Below are 18,113 nucleotides of genomic sequence, written 5' to 3'. Positions count from 1 at the left end.
ACCAGATTTTCCAATGCCAGACGCAGCCAAGCCAAGGCTGGTGCCGTATACTTGGGAGGCCGATGCGTTGGAAGACCATTTGGAGTTGGGCATGCATGTATTTCGTATTCTTCATGGAAGCCTGAAAGTAAATGGAAGATTCAGACGATGACGGTCAGTATCGACTTGGATGCTATGGTGACGAGAGAGCACGAGAAGCTTTGTGGGCTAGGAGAGCAGGATCGAATAAAGCTTAAGGAGGTCGTTGCCAGAGCTGCTGGCTTCTCTTGATGTAGCAGCAATCGATTGTCATAACTGAAAACACTTGAATACCAGTGATTATAAGTGCCTTTCTGTTAATATTTGAAAAATAAACTCCTCTATCCGATGTGAACTTCAAAATGGGGTATTGATCACACCGGTAGAGATCTCTGGACAGTAAACTGGAGTCGGCGCTCGTGATAAAATTTAGAAATTAGCCTGAAGTCAACAAGGTGCTAAACAACAAAGATGGCGTCAAGAAATGGTATTCCTCTGTTGCCACACAACTACCATAATCTTTGCTTCAAGACCAGAGAATCTTTGTGGTTTTCGCTTGCCGCTGTCGGGTTTTATGACGGTCGAAATGCGATCGGTCTGAAATTCTTCACCCCATACACCCCTACGTTGCTGACTCAGAGGGGTCGTCCAGATTGGGCTCGTGAGTGGTTGCGGCAAAGTCTTTATGCGCCATATCAACCGCCAAGATCAAAAGAAGCGAGGCTTTTCCCGCCTTCAAACGGTCGAGAATGGATGCTAAATGCATCCGTTGGTAGTCGATGCGAGTGTAAAGAAGCACACTCTAAGTTCCTACATCGGGTGGATTTAAGCTTCATCTCCGCTGGCTGTCAGCAATGCCACCGGAAGAACTACCTACAGTCGGTCTCGGTTTGACAGAAGCTTCAAGCACGGACCGGCATCCGGCAACCGGCCGCTACAGGGGTTTATTTCAGAAGCTTGCATCCGTACTCCATTATAGCCGGCCTTTTTCCTCGTGGGGGTACAGGAGAAAGATTCAGGCGCAAATCTCGGCCGTTCGCCGAAGACATGCCGCTTCGATCCTTGGCGACTGGCAACCGCGCGGTCGGTTGTAGTCAGATCTCCAGACGGTAGTCTCCATGCCTACCTTGGAACCTGTAAACCTTGCCAATTCTAAAGCAGCAATGGCAATTAAAAGCTTAGACAGCAGCTTCCGAATCGCGTCTGATGGACTGCATGTTGGTACGCTCCTTCAGCTCGGTCTCTCCGTCCCCAATGCCTTTACCTGGTACAAGAATCGCGATAGATCACTGATCTTTGCGTCTGCGAGTCTTTGACACAGCCTCAGAGTAGCGAGGCCGGCAATGAGGCCCTGGAAGACATATTGATAATAATGAGGAATACGTCATCCTAGGTGACGATAGCATTGGCGGCCTATAGCTGACTTCGGTATATCGCCCGGCTTGGTGCGCTAGTCTTGCAACTTCGGGCCAGTTGGTGACGCGGTCTGTTAGGGTTACATCGCGGCCATTGTTCAATCGTCAATGTTGCCAATGCTCGTTTCTTTTTTTCTCAAAAAAAATCCCCGCTAGAGTGGAGCTGATGTCGGATGAACTATGGATTTACTGCGAGCTATGTAGTTGTGCTTCATGAAACAGGTTGCCGAAATGGAAATGTGATATTTTTTCTTGCACGTAAGGTAAGCAATGGTGAGGTCTAAACTTTCCTAAAGCACCTCGCGTACGCTTTTACTCTGCTATCAAGAATGGCTCAGGACTGTTAACCTATTAAAATCTTACAAAAGCATAGGTCAGCATAGTATGTAGTAAGGAGGAGGAAAGGGGGCGGAAGGGGTGAGCCTGGCAGGGGCGGAGCGGGGCGGATATGGGTCCGTGTTTGTCATGAAATGCGCGTATCCGCGGGGATGCCGTTCACAGCATGGACGAGGTAAGTAAGTCTTCAAAAGGCCTCCAGTGATTATTGAGTTGTAAAGTAAGAATAATAGCGATGTTCGTGTGGCAACTTCCCTTTGGAGAAACGCTCCTATCCAAGACGGAGCCTGATCATTGCCCTGGATTGGAAAATGCTAGATCTTGATTACTGATATCCCCGAAAAAAAACATTGTGTCCAGCGATATCCGTACTTTGTAGGAACATCGATGCCCCTGCATGTTCTTCGTGGAGACCACGGATATACTTAGTTAGAGTACGGCCCGATCATGGCCCACTACAAAAGGTGTGCTTGCATGCCTTCGGATGTACCCGTGGCCGCGGGAGAAGATCTCAGGCACCGCCTCCACGAAGAAAAGCTTAAAAGCCAAGAGTCGGAAACGGAGTAGGATATGACTCGCTCTACGTGCTCGAAGAACAGATATCGGAGGGATGACAAAGCTGACCGTGAAGATTAGATTAAGTTGTTCAGGGGTAAGGTAGTTATCACAACAGAGAATTGACCAGCGGACGGAGTGCGGCAAGTGCCACAGATTGCAACATCTTGAACCCACTCCGAGAACGCAATCTCCGCCACGGTGGCGGAGTACGTTCTTATTTTTAATGGTATGCCCGGACGTTAGCCGCGGTTAGTTTGACATCTTATGGTTATTGCGGCATGTTGACCAACCACCAGGTCACCTACCTACCTACACCAGAACTGCATGAGGGTTCCAATGTGTAAAGTAGACAAGGTTGCTCTAGTAGCAGTCCACACTTTCTCAACCAACATGACGAACCACATGTTGATTTCACCAGGAACATTGGGCCCACAACCTTGTGCTTGCCATATCGATCTAAACCTGAGCCGCACTAGTCTATACTCAGCATCGGACTACGCGTCCTAGACTTTAGATCAGGACAGCGACTCGTGTAATGTAGTAAGTGATGGAATAACATCCCCAGAAGGCCTTATCTCTGTCCCCTATTGGAATGCAGCTAGAAGCGCGGGTAAGGAGATGTGCCTCGGTGGGGGTAATGGATGCTCTACCTTATGCAGCACGGGGGTCTCGGTCGGCCTTAACCGACTTGGCGTATTACGCCATGCTCAGGTACGCAACCACAGCAAGTTCGAATGGAGGCTGACTGCCGGGCAGCTTATTCTTGGCCAGAAATGATCCAGGTAAACTGAATGCCTTCATAAAGTCTGTATACTAGAATCTGGTCTAGATAAATAGATGTTCATCTGTCCCAAGAAGTGGATGTCTCTTTTCCGGGCAAGTTCACAGTCTTTACTACGATTGCCACTAAGTAATTATCACTCGTTCTTTTACCACAAGTCATTCTCTACAGTCACTCTTTTTTATCTCTTTAAAGTCAGAAGATATTCGTCCACTAGCAAAGATGCCCTCCCTCTTGTCCACAGCCATCACCATTCTGGCTGCCTCTCAGGGGGTTCTAGCAGCCTGCACTAATCCTTCCGTCCGCAAATCTTGGTTGGTGCCGCCCTCTTCACCTGAGAGAACGAGGCTATGGAGAGGAAGTTCGCTAACACGAATCCAACAGGTCCGCCCTGACTGACGATGAGAAGACCTCGTACATTAGCGCGACCCTTTGCTTGATGGACTCTGCCCAGGCTCCTGCCAAGACCGGGTATGCTGGCTCCACGACTCGCTGGGAAGAACTCCAGGCTGCCCACGTCTCTCAGGCTCAGTTTGTTCACTCTGTCGTAAGTGTTAAGGCCCATTAAGCGTCGAGTGAATTAGGCGAGTACACGATCAAAAACGAAGGCTAATGCAGAGCTTGTTGTTTAGGGCGCCTTCTTCCCTTGGCACCGTTGGTACATGACAGTCCAGGAGAAGCTCCTCCGCGATGAGTGCGGCTACACTGGCCCCATGCCGTAAGTGACTCATTACAAGCCACTTCATCCCTTTTGCATTAAAGGCTCTTCTATGGGCTTGACATAGATGCATCATAACCATACCTGGGCGATACTGTTACTAACGAGTGGGCCACATACAGATACTGGGACGAACAGGCTGAGCAAGCCGTCCTGCCCTTGGAGAACGCGAGCATCCTGAACGCCAGCGCCACGGCCGGCTTTGGCTCCGCTTCCCTTGACGCGAACGGCTGCGTTGTTGATGGACCCTACACCAATGTCAGACTGACTCTCGACACCGAGCTCAACCGTGTCGCCCCTGTCTGCCTGAGCCGTGACTTCAAGCAGAAGGAGTACGATCAGGTCGCTCAGAAGATTATCGATGCATGCATGGCTCTGGAGGACTATGTGAACCTGAACAACTGCTTGGGTGCCTCCCCTCACACTGGTGGCCACTACGCCATCGGCGGTACTGTAAGCAACTGCTCCATTCTCACAATGCGCACCTTTTCTGCCATGAGACTAATGGCATCCCTCAGATGGACGACCCCTCGCTCTCACCCGGCGACCCGCTCTTTTTCCTCCACCACACCAACCTGGACCGTCTCTGGTGGCAGTGGCAGGCTCAGAACGAGTCCCGTCTGACTGATATTGGCGGTAATAACGTCGCTCAGGGTTTCTTCTGGTCTAGCGTGCAGCCCTCCTCCCTCGGTGTCAACGCATTCCTGCCCTACTTCAATGACAATGGCAATGAGACCACGCTCAACCATGTCATGTGGATGGCTGGTATTGCCGAGAACATCACCATTGCTGAGGTTATGGACATCAAGAGCGATGCCATCTGCATCGAGTACCAGTGAGATTACACGTAGTGAGGTCTGTATCGAGAGCAACTTGTCTTAGCTTCTCGTTTGGAGTTAGACTCTAATTAGACAGGTTCTATGGAGGTGTTGATGAGAGAATTGCGATAGTTTCCGCTTTGGGCTGAGCGAAAATTGCATCTACATTTAATATGGGCGGATGGATATTATATAGACTGCGTTGCTTCAAAGGAAAATTTTTATACCCAATTCCCATGCCAGACTATTATTACTGCTGAACGTTCGTTCTTTGATCGGTTGATCCTTAGAGGCTTTCGTCTGCTTTCGACCCTTGCGAGAGGAAAGAATCCAAGAATATTCATGGCGAGTGTCTCACGGCCGACATCCGTACCATGAGATGTTCCCCATGTCATAAACGCTGTACGTATCGATAAGGTATTATAAGAGTGATCGAGTACAATGGAGACAGCATTCCGGAATTCCCAAGCTTAAGTGTGATTATGCGATTGTTTGAGGCAGATCCTAGATAATAACCAACAATGACAGAACTTGCTTCTCAAGTCTTGTTGACATGAACGATAATCTTCCCCGTTGTACGTCCTTCCCTGAGCTTCGCATATGCTCTTGGTGCGTCACGCCACTCAAACTTTTCATCAATCAACACTCGTACTTTTCCCTCTACTATCAACCTGCTAATTGAGCTCAGATCCTCTTGGCTCGGCGTTACCCTCACGGATTGAAACTTCCTCTTACCACTACTGAAAAAACCTGGCAACAGGCTTCTCCGCAACATAACTACCATCGACTTTGACATACCAACCTGCACGAACACTCCCTCTGACTTGAGGAAATGCGAGCAGCTTTCGTACAAGCCCTCTGTGCTGCCAACATTGTCTACAGCGATATCGAAAACACTCCCCTTTCTCTTGAGTTCGGTAACAACGTTGAGTTTGCGGTAGTCGATAACTTCATCAGCCCCGAGACGTTTGCAAAGATCGACCTTTGCCGTCGAACAAGATGCGACCACATAGGCCCCGGCAGCCTTTGCGAACTGGATAGTGAAGGAACCAACACCGCCACTTCCACCGTTGATAAAGACTTTAGACCCTGGCTTCAACGACTCTTTTGGAAGAGATTGAAACGCCGTCAACCCAGCGGTGCCTATAGCAGCTGCGTCGTCGTGGTCGACGCCCATAGGGAGCGGCGCAATGTTGGAGGAGGGAGCGACGAGGAGCTGACCCAGACTACCAAACCGCGGGAGCTTGGTCCCGATGCTCAAGGCCCCGAAGACAACCTGACCCTCGGAGAATCCGTCGGCACCGTTTTTGGAACGGATTCGGCCACAAAAGTCTGAGCCTGGACTCGTGTCCGGCTGGAGCATGAACTTGCCAAAGACTGGGATCTCGGGCAGCTTGTACTCAACGGGGTTGATGCCCGCTGAGATGACTTCGATGAGGACATGGTCTTTGGAGAGCGATGATGCATCTGGTGGGATCGCGTTTTCGTTGAGAGTGAGGGAGTTTTCTAGTGTCTCCTTGATGGAGCTGTATTGCCAAGCTTGCATCTTCACTGGCAGAATCGAAGGGAGGTGTGCGGCGGAAGTTGTGCGTTATAACTTGGTTTCAAGTCAGATAACCCTGCAGGGAACGTAAAAAGGTAATGCTTGAGTGAAAGTCTCAACAGAAGATTGAAGATCGTCAACCAGCCTCAAGTGCCAGGTATTAATTCATATGTCATTGCAACTGATCTCGATACGGATGCTGTGAGCGTCAAAGGAAGTCCGCACCTAGTCCGTCGGATTACAGGGGTCATTTAAAGTTATCTCGGGTTCGGATTGACCCCTGGTTGGAAAGCTTGTACGCAGGGGCCTCACGCCCTCTGTGCCTGAACCACTAGACGAAATAGAATTGGGCATCTTTTGGTCTTCATGGACAACCGGCGGAGTTTTGAGAAAAGAGGAATGCGATTGATAGCTAGCTAAGAAACTGCCAACTTCCCCCGGCGAGTCTCCGACGAAGCGAGATCTACTTACTAATACCCCTGAAGGGAGGCTAAACCTGGTTAACACGCTTACTCCGACTTTATCTCCTCTACCAGCTAACTGTGTTGGGGTGAAGAACCTCCATGTTATCAACGATGCCAAAGTCGCGAATGCCACCACCGGGCGTGTAGACACTTCCATTGTACGCAACAGCCGCCATGCCGTGACGAGGGGTGTTCATCGGCTGAAGCTTCTCCCAGGAGTTGGTGCGCGCGTCGTACACCTCCGTTTCGTTGAATACAAAACCAGCCTCCGGATCCAGATTTCCTTCGCCCCCAAAGGTGTAGATTCGTTGCCCGACAATAGCCACTGAGACACCGCCTCGAGGGGTAGGCATTCGCGTTCGCTCGCTCCACTTGAGCGTCTTGAGGTCGAGGACGTAAACTGTGTCGCGGACTGCCGTCTGGCTGCGGAATCGGCCGCCGACGACGTAAAAGTTGTTTCCGATGACGCCACCCCCGGCGTGCTCGCGGCCTTCAGGTAGACTAGGTAGTGACTCCCATTCCTTTGTGATAAAATTGTAAGACGAGACAGTATCGACAGTCTCTTGGAGCCCATCTTCTCCGAGCTCGAGCAGACTGATGCCGCCGGCAACAATAATCCTATCGCCAGTGACACCAAGAATGGAACTGCCCCTCTCCGTGCCATTGGGCATGGAAGGGAGCTCAGTCCACGTGTTGGTCGCAGGATCATACTCGTAGCAGTTTGGAAGCGCGCGGAAGGCCGCACCGCCGGAGAGTCCGCCGAGAATGTAGATCTTGCCGTTGGCCGCAGCGGCATTGGCGTGGTTCATAGGGATTGGGAGGGGCGCGACGAAGGACCACTCGTCTTTGGGAACGTTGTACACCTCCACAGAGTCGATTGTGGAGACACCGGTCGGCTGGCTTGCGTCGGGTTCGATGCCGGCGACAACGTAGATACTATCGCCGAGAGCCACGGCGGCGTGCTCCTGGCGAGGACCGCCGACCAAGGGTTTGAGTACTTCCCACGTCTCGGTGGTTGCTAAGGTGCATTTGGAGGGCGCAGGGGCGGCAGCTGACTGTCCACTGAGTAGTGGCAGCAGAGCGAGACAAGAGGCGAGGTGCTTCGTCAACATGATGAAGTAATATGGTAGAGATAGGTTCAATGTGAATGATTAAAAAGTGATGTCTTCAAGTTAAGATGTCTGATGTGATGACGGTTTTGAAGAATGATCGAGATCAGCTCTCTGGCTTTATACATATTCGCCACCCCTTCCCCTGGGTATCAACATCATGAAATCCAACTCGTTTTCTCGTTATATTGTCGTAACGAGCGCCAAGGTGCTCCATCAGCCGTAAATGCCTGTCTTCAGCAGCACAGCCTCAAGGAACTACAGCAGACACGGTATTATTGAGAGCGAAAAAGCTGGCCCCCAAGCAAGATGATCAAATTATTGTGTTCTCGGGAAGTTTGAACTGTCCATGTGGCTGCAATGAAAGCCATGCGCAAAGAAGACTGCTGTCGTAGATGACATCTTCATGTAAGGTAAACGCCTTTTGTTTCGGGTTCGCATCGATACTGATTCTTGGCAACGGAGCACTTTGTAAGTCTCCATGAATTGCCACTCACACCAGCTTGCGCACGATGATTTCTATGTTCTTGGTCCCTTAAGTCTAGTACTATCCATTTTCGACATTTGTAATCATACCGTGTCTTGATTTAGGCAACCAGCGGAGTACGAGAAACAAGGTACGTAAAGCTTCTGTTTGAGAATATAGATTGCTTTCAAGGTCATGGTGAGAAATGAAATCAGCTGATATACCTTAATCGAAGAATGACCACGGATTGATTCGGTTCTCCGCCTCATTTAACACTCGCCAGAGGGATATCTCCGTTTTGACTAGCTAGCCTTGGGTTAACGTAGTCTTCTGGCCACTTTATCTCATTGCGCCAACTTGGCGGAAGAGATCTAGTTATTGCCGCAAGTAGGTGACGTCCCCATGCTTTCATGAACCAGAATTGAGATCCCGCTGCATGAAGGACGGTACAGTAATGCGCAAGAATGACTAAAGACGCAGGGTCTCTGACAACAAGTAAGGCCATGAAGTTTTCACGCAAAACCATGGGCCAAGACACGGCAACGTTCAACTCGGGAGTGATAGAAGAGGCCCGTTCAATGCTATCCCGGAAGTCCGAGATTGTCTCGCTGATGACATTCTTAATCTCCGGACTAACGTCTTGCTGATCCAATCCACACTCAATTCGCGAGATGTTCTCTTGCAGCAATGTTAGTAACTCGTTGCCGCCTAGATACGGATTGCATTGCATGAAGTCCTTCAATATGCCATGTCGCACATTCTCCCTAGCCGAGGCCATGACACTGCTGACACCGCGGATGAGGGTAAAGACCTCCAAGATGTCATCAACTTCTAGTTGCCGGAAGGGACTATGAAGCGTTGGACCAGAGGCAGCGAAGGCGCCAATAAAGAGTAATGACGAAGCAGCGAAGAGAGCGTCGCAGTTCGCAGGCGTGACGTGCGAAATCTCAGCCTGAACTCCACGAATTGCATGGTGTTGGTGCTGTAACGCCAAAGATAGTTTCTCCTGACGCTGTTGTTGTTGCTGCATATGAGCTCGCGTGAAGAAAGATCCAAGTGGTTCCATGGTTGCGAGGTGAAAGGCGGAGACTGCGAGGATCTGATGCATGAGGTAGGGCGAGTCCGCTGCCACTGCCGGAACCTTGTCGCGCCAGGTGTGAAGGTTGGCACCGGGTAAGGTTGCGGAGGTTACGGAGGTGAAGTGGTTCATCAAGCCGAGATCCATTATCCAGGGGTAGGCGTTTTCGGTCACGGGTCCGACGGGGAAGTCTGCCCCTAAAGAGGGCGGGGGTGTTTTCGATGAGGCTCCTCCTGGTGGGGTGCTCTTGGATGAGATGGTCGACGAGTCGTCTCCGTGGCCATCTAGTGCAGAGGCGCGGATTTGCGAGCCATCTTGAATTGAAGATGGCGCCAGGCTACACTCGATCTGTAGTCTGACGCATGCGCCACAAGGTCGATTCTCATCGCACTGAAGCTATGTTAGCCTTGGGTTGTCTTCTTGGTGGGAAGAGGTGGAACAAAGCGGAGACAAGACCATAGCCCGACGCACCTTGACCTTTCTCTGTTTACAGTTGGAACAACCGTTACGGGACTTCTTGTGTCCAATTCGCGGCATATTGGGCAGAGGCGAGGGACACAACTAACTGGGCCGGTTTCTTTCGATTATCGACTCGAGACTGCAGAGATAATGGACTGGGGCGCCCGAATCCGAAGCCGATCGACCGCTCATACATATTTATCTATCCTTAGTGTGCAGACTGGGTTGCGGAGATTTGATTTCTAAGAGCCGCGGACTTTCTAAGCTTAGACAGTGGGTGAATCAACACCCGCGACAAAACCTAGTCAGTGCTAAACTTACACGTATTCGACGCAAGGGCCACCAGTCATTCGAACATCAGCCAAGACTTAAGCCAAGAGATTGACAACTTCAAGACATGAGATATTAATATCGACAGAACAGCAAGCATAGCCTCAATGATGTTTACGAAGAGCCTGCGGGAAGAGATATCGATATCAGAAAAATCGTTGATAGGTCATCGAAGCCAAGGAAGGATATGCTACTAGCAACGCGATGTTTATATAACCATGAGGTGGAACATCATGCCAAATTTCCATTACTTTATCCAGGAAAATACCTATTATTGCAACTACTTCGGTTTCTCGTCAAAGACACCATAGAAGAGTGCTTCATTGTCTGAAAAAAAGTCTATACTTCATCTTCGAGGTCACCCAACCATGGACTCACCAACAGATAACAGCCCCGGCGAGTTCGTCTTCTACCACTACGACCCTTCTCTTCCGGCAGCATGCATCTTCATCGCCCTCTTCGGCATTTCATCCGCGCTGCACCTTTTTCAGATGATCAAACTGCGGGCCTGGTACTTTGTTCCATTCTTGATTGGCTGCTGCTGTAAGTGACGCTTATCGACACAGATCCATGCCTCCATGGGCGCATCTTGCGATAGAAATACCTTCCACTTACTGATATTCCAATTTCACAGTTGAAATCGTGGGCTACATAGGCCGTGCATTATCCGCAACAGAAACCCCGAACTGGTCGACGACCTCGTACACGATCCAGAGCCTGACGCTCCTTCTCGGGCCCGCGCTCCTTGCTGCGTCTATCTACATGGTCCTGGGCCGTCTCATTCGCTTCCTTGAGGCCGAGCACCTGGCTTTGATCAGAACAAAGTGGTTGACCAAACTCTTCGTCTTAGGCGACGTGATTTCTTTCGTGACGCAGGGCGCAGGTGTGTTCCTCTCTATCTCTTTAATAAGAGACTTCAGACCCGCGGGTAGTCGGGCTAATACATACCTTGAATAGGCGGTGCAATCCTGTCTAGAGCAAAATCCCTATCCGACGTCGACCTTGGGGAGAACATCATTATCGCCGGCCTCGCAGTTCAAATCCTCTTCTTCGGAGGCTTTATCGTCGTCACCTGTCTCTTCCACTATCGCATCAACCAAAACCCCACTGATCCCTGCAACTCTGCCTCCTTGCGCTGGAGACCGTTCCTCTGGATTTTGTATGGCGCAAGTCTTCTGATCATGATCCGTTCGGTGTTCAGGGTTGCCGAGTACGTAACTGGTAGCAACGGAGCGCTGATGGCAAGCGAGGTGTACATTTACGTCTTCGATGCGGCGCTGATGTTCCTTGTTGCTGCCGTGTTTAATGTGTTCCATCCGGGTACCATTATACAGACAGAGAACAAGTTGACGGCCATCTCAGAGAGTAGCGTGCCTCTTGATTTGCAGACGTTTACTTAGGTGCTGTAGTTACCTGCTCCCTGGCGCTGAGCTTGGGTCAACGGCGGAGACCATGATACTGAACGCTTGTGAAAGCGGGGGATTTTCGTGGACATCGAGCGGTTCAGCAAAAACGTTCAGAATCTTAGCAATTGGCATCACATGTGGTACTTGAGTTTGATAGACACGGATCATTACCTTCTACTTGGACCCTTGAACTGCAGTCTTGAGTTATTTTATGTTCATACAGTTTTCTCTCACGACCCGAAGAAGTCTCGTAGGCTCGTTAAGTCAATTCATTCCGTTTTGCTGTGTGGTTGCGGCACAGCAACAATCAGCCAGGGGTGGCTTGCCCCTCAAGGACCATACACCTCATCGATTGTTCCTCGCCCTTTCAGCGTGTTAATCCGTGTCGACTCCAACAAAGTCGTTCAAGATTGAGATTTCTCGTCCCAGAGACACCAGCATCCGAAATCCTCCCATCAGGGAGGCAATCCATCGAGTGACATATGTGAGCCTGACGCCATCTTGAAGTCCGTCTCTTCCCGATGTTATCGTCTGCTGACAGGGAACTCTTTTCGGGGGAGGGTCACTGTACGAGTGCCAATTAGGCTCCTTCAGGCAGGTGAACCGTCAGCCTAAAGCGCCGAGAAACATGCTTGGGGAACGTTAAGACCGGCTACTCCCGATTGTCCGGGGTCTTTGTCCTGGTCTTACAATTTCGAAACTGCCCTGCTGCGAATCCTTCGCCAAAAGGGACTTTTGTCGGGTCGTCGCGGTCTCGCGGTGGTCAGTCATTCTTGGGCGCGACATCTTACTGTCGAATGTGGTGAACTATCAGCGAGGCGGTAAACGTCGAAGCAAATCGAGCCGCAAGCGCTTCATAAGAATACTCAGCGACCGGCGATTCTGTCGCTTGAGCCTGCGATGAACTCTCTGATATTCACACCGTCCGCAACGACCACGGAGCTCAGACACAGCCAACAGGTCATCCCGAACGACGCATTTGCGTGTTCCGATGATTCACCGTGGAACTCCGTGCCGTGCTATCAAGGCTATGACCTCAGTCCTCTCCTTGAGGAAGTCATCTTCTCCATCATTCCTTGCTCAATCGCATTGGTTTCGGGGCTTCATCGTCGCCACCAGCTCCAGGCTAGAGCAGTGGTCTCACATGGACACATCCGCCCAGTGGCTAACCTGGTTAGCCACATCGTTTTAAGCTTCCTTTTACTTTTGATTGCACCCGCCTCAATCGCCATCGTACCAATTGCTGTTGTTTTGACTTCTGGCATCGTCAGATATGCTGGGCAGCAGAGCGACGCGTGGATGGGCCAAGGGTCAGGTCTTCTCACGCTCAAACAGGCATGTTCCGATAGATCTGAGTTGGTAGAGTCGACGAGGCTGATCTACGGCAATAGGTCCTATGGCAAGCTCTCATGGCATTCCAAATCATCTTATTAATGGGAGCCGCCCTTGAAAGAGACCGTCAGAGTCAATTTAGTGTCAATCTTGCGTCTTGGATCTTGTCGGTTACGACGAGCATTCTCTTCACATTGCTATCGGATCAAGAGCACCGCAAATCACTCGCTCCATCAGCCCTCCTCCAGCTTTTCCTACTAATGACCATATTTCTCGACGCAGCTCGCGTGAGAACGGCTTGGCATCTATCACCACAAAATAACGAGGGATATATCGCGCTGCTCTTGACAGTCCAAGTCATCCTCAAGGTACTCTTACTCGCGGCCGAATCTATGTCAAAGCCAGTCATCCTCGCCATACCTGCTCGTCGGGTCTCCCGAGAGGAGACATCGGGTATCTTTGGCAAGAGCTTCGCGACATGGGTCAACCCTCTGCTGCGGTTAGGGTGGAAGAGGAATCTCTTAGCAGAAGACCTTGATCCTCTTGATGGAGACCTTGATGGAGAAGCGGTGCTTGAGCGGCTTTCCTCAGCGTGGAAGAATGGTACGTAAATCTCCTCATCTCCTCCTGATAATTGTGCTGCTTCTTGAGTGACACATGGTACTAATTGATGATCCCATAGTCGATCAGGACAAGAATCACGCCTTGGTCATAGCGGTCCTCAAGGCCTTCCGAGCCGAGCTACTCTTCATCCATATCCCGCGCATCGGTATGGTGGTTTTTGGTCTAGCACAGCCCCTTCTCGTGCAAACCACAATTGGGTACATCCAAAATCACGATGACGAGCCGATTATCTACGGCCAAACCCTCGTCGCTGCCTTTGCCATCACATACCTCGGCCTAGCCGTACGTGCCACTATTCCGAACTTCGCCAGCTGAGAACACAGGACTAACCACACGCCTCTCGCATACTTACAGATCTCTACTAGATGGTCTGGCCAACTCACCCATCGCCTCATTACCCGCATCCGCGGCGCCCTCATTGGGATAATCTACCAGAACATGCTCACCCTCCGCGCGGAGACAGGTAATTCCCAAGCGGCAGTCGCGTTGATGAGCACCGAGGTTGAGCGGATCACGGTGGCGTCTCAGTGGTGCGTCGCCATCGTCCCTAATCTCATCCAGCTCGGGTTCGCCATATGGATCATGAGCGAGCAGCTTGGGGCTGTGAGCGTTGCTCCCATCATCATTGCGCTTCGTAAGTCAATCATTTGCCGACAGCTCTGATATCTTGGACCTCGTGTTTGTCTAACAGATTTGACAGTCAGTGTGTCGGCCGGCATCAGAACGGGCCAGTTGATCCCGCCGCGGCAGAGGAGGTGGATGCAGGCGATCCAGAAGCGTGTTGGCATCACCACAGAAATCATCGGCTCAATCAAGGGCGTCAAGATGAGCGGCCTGACTAGTACAGTCCAGGACCAGATTCAAGGTCTCCGAGACTTTGAGCTGGATGAGTCCAAGAGGTTCAGAAGAGTGCAGATTCTCAACGTTCTCATCGGTAAGTTAGGCAATCCGTTACCCCTGGTCGGCGGCATGTCTAAAACCACATGTACCAGGTCAATTCCCATCAATCATGACTCCGTCTATTACCTTCGCCGCCTTTGGCATCATCTCAAAGTTATCCGGCGGTCAGCCGCTCAACGTAGTCCAGGCTTTTACATCACTCAGCCTCCTCGGTATCCTGATCAACCCCGTCTCCGAGCTAGTCATGATCCCAAACAACCTCGGAGCCGCCATCGGATGCATAGACAGAATCCAGGAGTACCTCGTCAAAGAGAAGCGGGTGGATTATCGCCTCTTCAAGTCAAACACCTCTCCAGACACCGCGGCGCAGGAAAGCAACGGAAACAGCGAGCCGTCGCAAACTGACAGCCAGGTCCAACCCCTGATCAAAGTCTCGAACGGTTCCTTCGGCTGGCACAAAGACCAAGCCATTCTCAAGTCACTAAACCTCGAGATTCGCCGAGGGAGTCTCACAATTGTCGTCGGGCCCGTCGGCTCCGGCAAATCTACATTGCTCAAGTCCCTTGTGGGGGAAACCTACCGTACCTCAGGGTCGGTGGAGTATGCAAGCTCAACGGACGTGGCATACTGCGACCAAGACCCCTGGATCCTGAACCAGAGCATCAAGGAAAACATCATCGGTAGCGTTGCTACGCACGACACGACTGACTTTTACAGCACGGTTATTCGAGCATGCCAATTGGAAGAGGATCTTGATCTACTCCCGCAGGGCGACGAGACCATAGTTGGAAGCTCAGGCTCGGCTCTCAGTGGTGGTCAAAAGCATCGGATTGTACGTATACTAGCTCAAGCCTTTTTCGAGATCAGGTGCAACATAATATTGACGATTTTCGATAGGCACTTGCCAGAGCCGTTTACAGCGGAAAGCAAATCATCATCATGGACGATAACCTGAAAGGCCTCGACTCTAAGACGGCTTCGAAATGCTTCAGCGCCCTGTTTGGCACTGATGGAATCTTGCGTGGGGAGGGTAGAGCCGTGATCTTTGCGACGCACAATGGTGAATAACCCTCATATCTGCCCCAGTGCCCCTGATATTTTGCCATCAAGATGTATGAACGAGCAAACACTGACATAGTCAATGATGGCCACAGCCTCATGGCTTCGTGCTGCGGATAACATTATTTCCCTCAGCAGCGACGGAATCATCTCGGAGATGGGCTTATACGAAGACCTCTACAAGACCGGAGGCTACGTCAGTACACTTAAGGTCACCCAGAAGAGTGACCACGAGAATAGCGATTCAGAAGAAGCAGAAACAGAAATTCAAGAGCATGCCAACAAGAAGGACAAGGCTGCCGCGGTTCGCAAGCCAGATGACTCTCTCAACATAAAGACTCGTGGCGCAGCGAATACGAGTTCGCTCTTGTATTACATCAAGTCAATGGGAATCACACCCTTTGGGCTTTTTGTGGTGATGGTCGTTTTTCAGACAATCTGTAGGATCATGCAACGTAAGATCGCATCCAGCTTCTATTTCGCTCGGCTATTAGTCTCGCCTTGGAGCTTTCTCGAAGATTATTAATTCATTCTCAGGTCTCTGGGTCAAATTCTGGGTGGCTGCCAACGAGAAAGGAGGACAAGATAATCTAGGGTTGTGGGTTGGCGTCTACATCCTCTGGGGCACCTTAACGGAAATGGCTCTCGCCATCGAGTGCTAGTGAGTCCCATACCTCGTCAAATCCCTCCTACCTATTCCCACCTATATAGAGGCGGGACTTGAGTTACTGACAGAGTTGTGTTCCGCTCTCAAGCTACTTCCTCGTTATCATTGTTCCTCACTCGGCTAAGGGGCTTCACTTTAGCGTCCTCAAAGCCGCTCTCTCGTAAGATTTGTTCTGTTTTACCTCCTTGACTGGAATGAAGATGTCTGACGTCTGAACTGTTGCCAGAGCGCCCCTGTCTTTCTTCATCAAGACCGATACAGGCATTATTATTAACCGGTAAGCCTACCTATACTCTCCCTCCAGTACCATCTAGACCCTCAGCTGACCTTGATACTCCATCCAGATTCAGCCAAGACATGAATCTCGTCGACCTCCCCCTCCCTCTCGCCTTCATGCTAACCTTTGACAGTAAGCAGTCAACTTTCGTTCCTCCCATCTCCTCAAGTCCGGTAACTAACACCATAAACAGACCTCACCCTCGCAATAGCAGACATAACCCTAACAACCCTCGCCACACCAACCCTGTCCCTCTCCATCCCCATTCTCATCCTCCTTCTATACCTTCTCCAACGAGTCTATCTCCAAACATCCCGTCAAATCCGCCTGCTCGACCTCGAGACCAAATCCCCGCTCTTCTCGCACTTCATCGCGTCCGCCACCGGCCTCATCACCATCCGGGCCCTCGGACCCCACTGGACCTCCCGCGTGCAATCGCAGAACCTACAACGACTAGATCTCTCCCAGCGCGCCTTCTACGCCATGGGAAGTCTGCAAAAATGGCTTCTACTAGTACTGAACCTCGTCGTTGCGGCGTTGGCGGTGTTGTTGGTGGCGTCTGCTGTTGTGTTAAGGGACCGGATCGATGCGGGGTTGCTCGGTGTCGCGCTCGTGAGCGTCATGACGTTTGGACAGCTGTTGACGCTGTTGTTGAACTATTGGGCGCAGCTGGAGACTAGTTTGGGTGCTGTGGCGAGGATCAGGGAGTTCGAGGCGGAGACTCCATCCGAGGAGAACGAAGATCATGACGAGGATCCTGCGGTGAAGAAAGAGTGGCCTTCCAGGGGGCGGATCGACATGCGGGACGTGTCGGCAGCGTACGATGACCATCAGGTTCTCAGCGACGTCAATCTCACCATAGAGCCTGGCGAGAAGGTAGCCATCTGCGGACGAACGGGTAGCGGGAAGTCTACTCTTCTCGCGCTCCTGCTTCGACTTCACGAGCCATCTACTGGTGTGATTGAGGTAGACGGTGTAGATATCCGCAGCGTACCCGTCACACGGCTTCGAGAGACTCTCGTCGCGCTGCCACAGGATCCGCTCTTCCTACCCGGGACTGTTCGTCTCAACCTAGACCCGTTTAACTCTTGCAAAGACGATACCAATATCTGGAATGCTTTGGAGAAGACGGGGCTGAAGGCTCTATTCGAAGACAAAGGAGGTCTCGAGGCCGATCTGAACACTGACTGGCTGAGTGCAGGACAGAAGCAGCTATTTTGCATGACCAGGGCCATCTTGAGGGACAGTCGTGTCTTGCTGCTGGATGAAGCGACAAGCAGGTGAGTCTTTGCTCTCTATCTTCACTCCGAGGCGTCAAGCACGCTAACATTTACCAAAGTCTCGATCAAGCCACAGAACAGATCGTGCAAGATCTCATCGGCAGCGAGTTCCAAGGCTGGACAATCATCGTTATCGCGCACCGACTACGGGCTGTCGTGGACTTTGATAAGGTTGTTACGCTCCAGGATGGGAAGGTTGTCGAATTTGATAGTCCCAAGAAGTTGCTCGAGGGCGGAGGCACGTTTGCTGCGATGTGGAAGCTTCAAGAAGGTTGAATGATTACTGTCTTCATCGGGCTCTTGCACAAAGATGGTGGGTTGCAGCAGAGGAGCCAAGCGTTGTGTTCCAACTAGAATTATCGAAAAGGGGCTTGCAGTGTAAATCTGTGCATTCATCTCCATAGATGAGCAAGGGCTCTCATTACCAGAACATATATACCTATTTTCGTGTGTATCATTCTCTCCCCGGTTTCAG

General features: G+C 51.0%; 6 protein-coding genes across 6 annotated transcripts; 3 read left to right on the top strand and 3 right to left on the bottom strand.

Moving 5' to 3' along the window:
* Positions 1 to 3,330: 3,330 nt before the first annotated feature.
* On the top strand, positions 3,331 to 4,665 carry CABS01_07865 (uncharacterized protein; the record flags this gene model as incomplete). Its single annotated transcript, XM_060541227.1, has 5 exons — positions 3,331 to 3,422; positions 3,493 to 3,655; positions 3,741 to 3,826; positions 3,949 to 4,279; positions 4,345 to 4,665. 5 exons carry the CDS (start codon positions 3,331 to 3,333, stop codon positions 4,663 to 4,665), a joined length of 993 nt encoding a protein of 330 aa, XP_060402727.1.
* A 653-nt stretch (positions 4,666 to 5,318) lies between these two features.
* On the bottom strand, positions 5,319 to 6,190 carry CABS01_07864 (zinc-binding oxidoreductase; the record flags this gene model as incomplete). Its single annotated transcript, XM_060541226.1, has 2 exons — positions 5,319 to 5,374; positions 5,443 to 6,190. The coding sequence occupies 2 exons, from the start codon at positions 6,188 to 6,190 to the stop codon at positions 5,319 to 5,321; spliced, it is 804 nt and encodes a 267-aa protein (XP_060402726.1).
* A 526-nt stretch (positions 6,191 to 6,716) lies between these two features.
* On the bottom strand, positions 6,717 to 7,763 carry CABS01_07863 (uncharacterized protein; the record flags this gene model as incomplete). Its single annotated transcript, XM_060541225.1, has 1 exon — positions 6,717 to 7,763. One exon carries the CDS (start codon positions 7,761 to 7,763, stop codon positions 6,717 to 6,719), a length of 1,047 nt encoding a protein of 348 aa, XP_060402725.1.
* A 728-nt stretch (positions 7,764 to 8,491) lies between these two features.
* On the bottom strand, positions 8,492 to 9,841 carry CABS01_07862 (uncharacterized protein; the record flags this gene model as incomplete). The annotated part of the gene is made up of 2 exons (XM_060541224.1): positions 8,492 to 9,694; positions 9,776 to 9,841. The coding sequence occupies 2 exons, from the start codon at positions 9,839 to 9,841 to the stop codon at positions 8,492 to 8,494; spliced, it is 1,269 nt and encodes a 422-aa protein (XP_060402724.1).
* A 620-nt stretch (positions 9,842 to 10,461) lies between these two features.
* Positions 10,462 to 11,493, top strand: CABS01_07861 (uncharacterized protein; the record flags this gene model as incomplete). Its single annotated transcript, XM_060541223.1, has 3 exons — positions 10,462 to 10,636; positions 10,728 to 10,976; positions 11,051 to 11,493. 3 exons carry the CDS (start codon positions 10,462 to 10,464, stop codon positions 11,491 to 11,493), a joined length of 867 nt encoding a protein of 288 aa, XP_060402723.1.
* Positions 11,494 to 12,908: 1,415 nt separating this feature from the next.
* Positions 12,909 to 17,914, top strand: CABS01_07860 (ABC transporter; the record flags this gene model as incomplete). The annotated part of the gene is made up of 13 exons (XM_060541222.1): positions 12,909 to 13,434; positions 13,514 to 13,737; positions 13,810 to 14,089; positions 14,156 to 14,389; positions 14,448 to 15,187; positions 15,253 to 15,415; positions 15,510 to 15,869; positions 15,952 to 16,075; positions 16,170 to 16,241; positions 16,308 to 16,358; positions 16,426 to 16,490; positions 16,552 to 17,638; positions 17,698 to 17,914. 13 exons carry the CDS (start codon positions 12,909 to 12,911, stop codon positions 17,912 to 17,914), a joined length of 4,143 nt encoding a protein of 1,380 aa, XP_060402722.1.
* Between the last annotated feature and the right edge of the window lie 199 nt (positions 17,915 to 18,113).

Source organism: Colletotrichum abscissum, assembly GCF_030869225.1.
Source record: "Colletotrichum abscissum strain IMI 504890 chromosome Unknown Scaffold_17.1, whole genome shotgun sequence".
NCBI lineage: Eukaryota > Fungi > Ascomycota > Sordariomycetes > Glomerellales > Glomerellaceae > Colletotrichum > Colletotrichum abscissum.
This window is presented reverse-complemented; position numbering and strand designations above follow the sequence as displayed.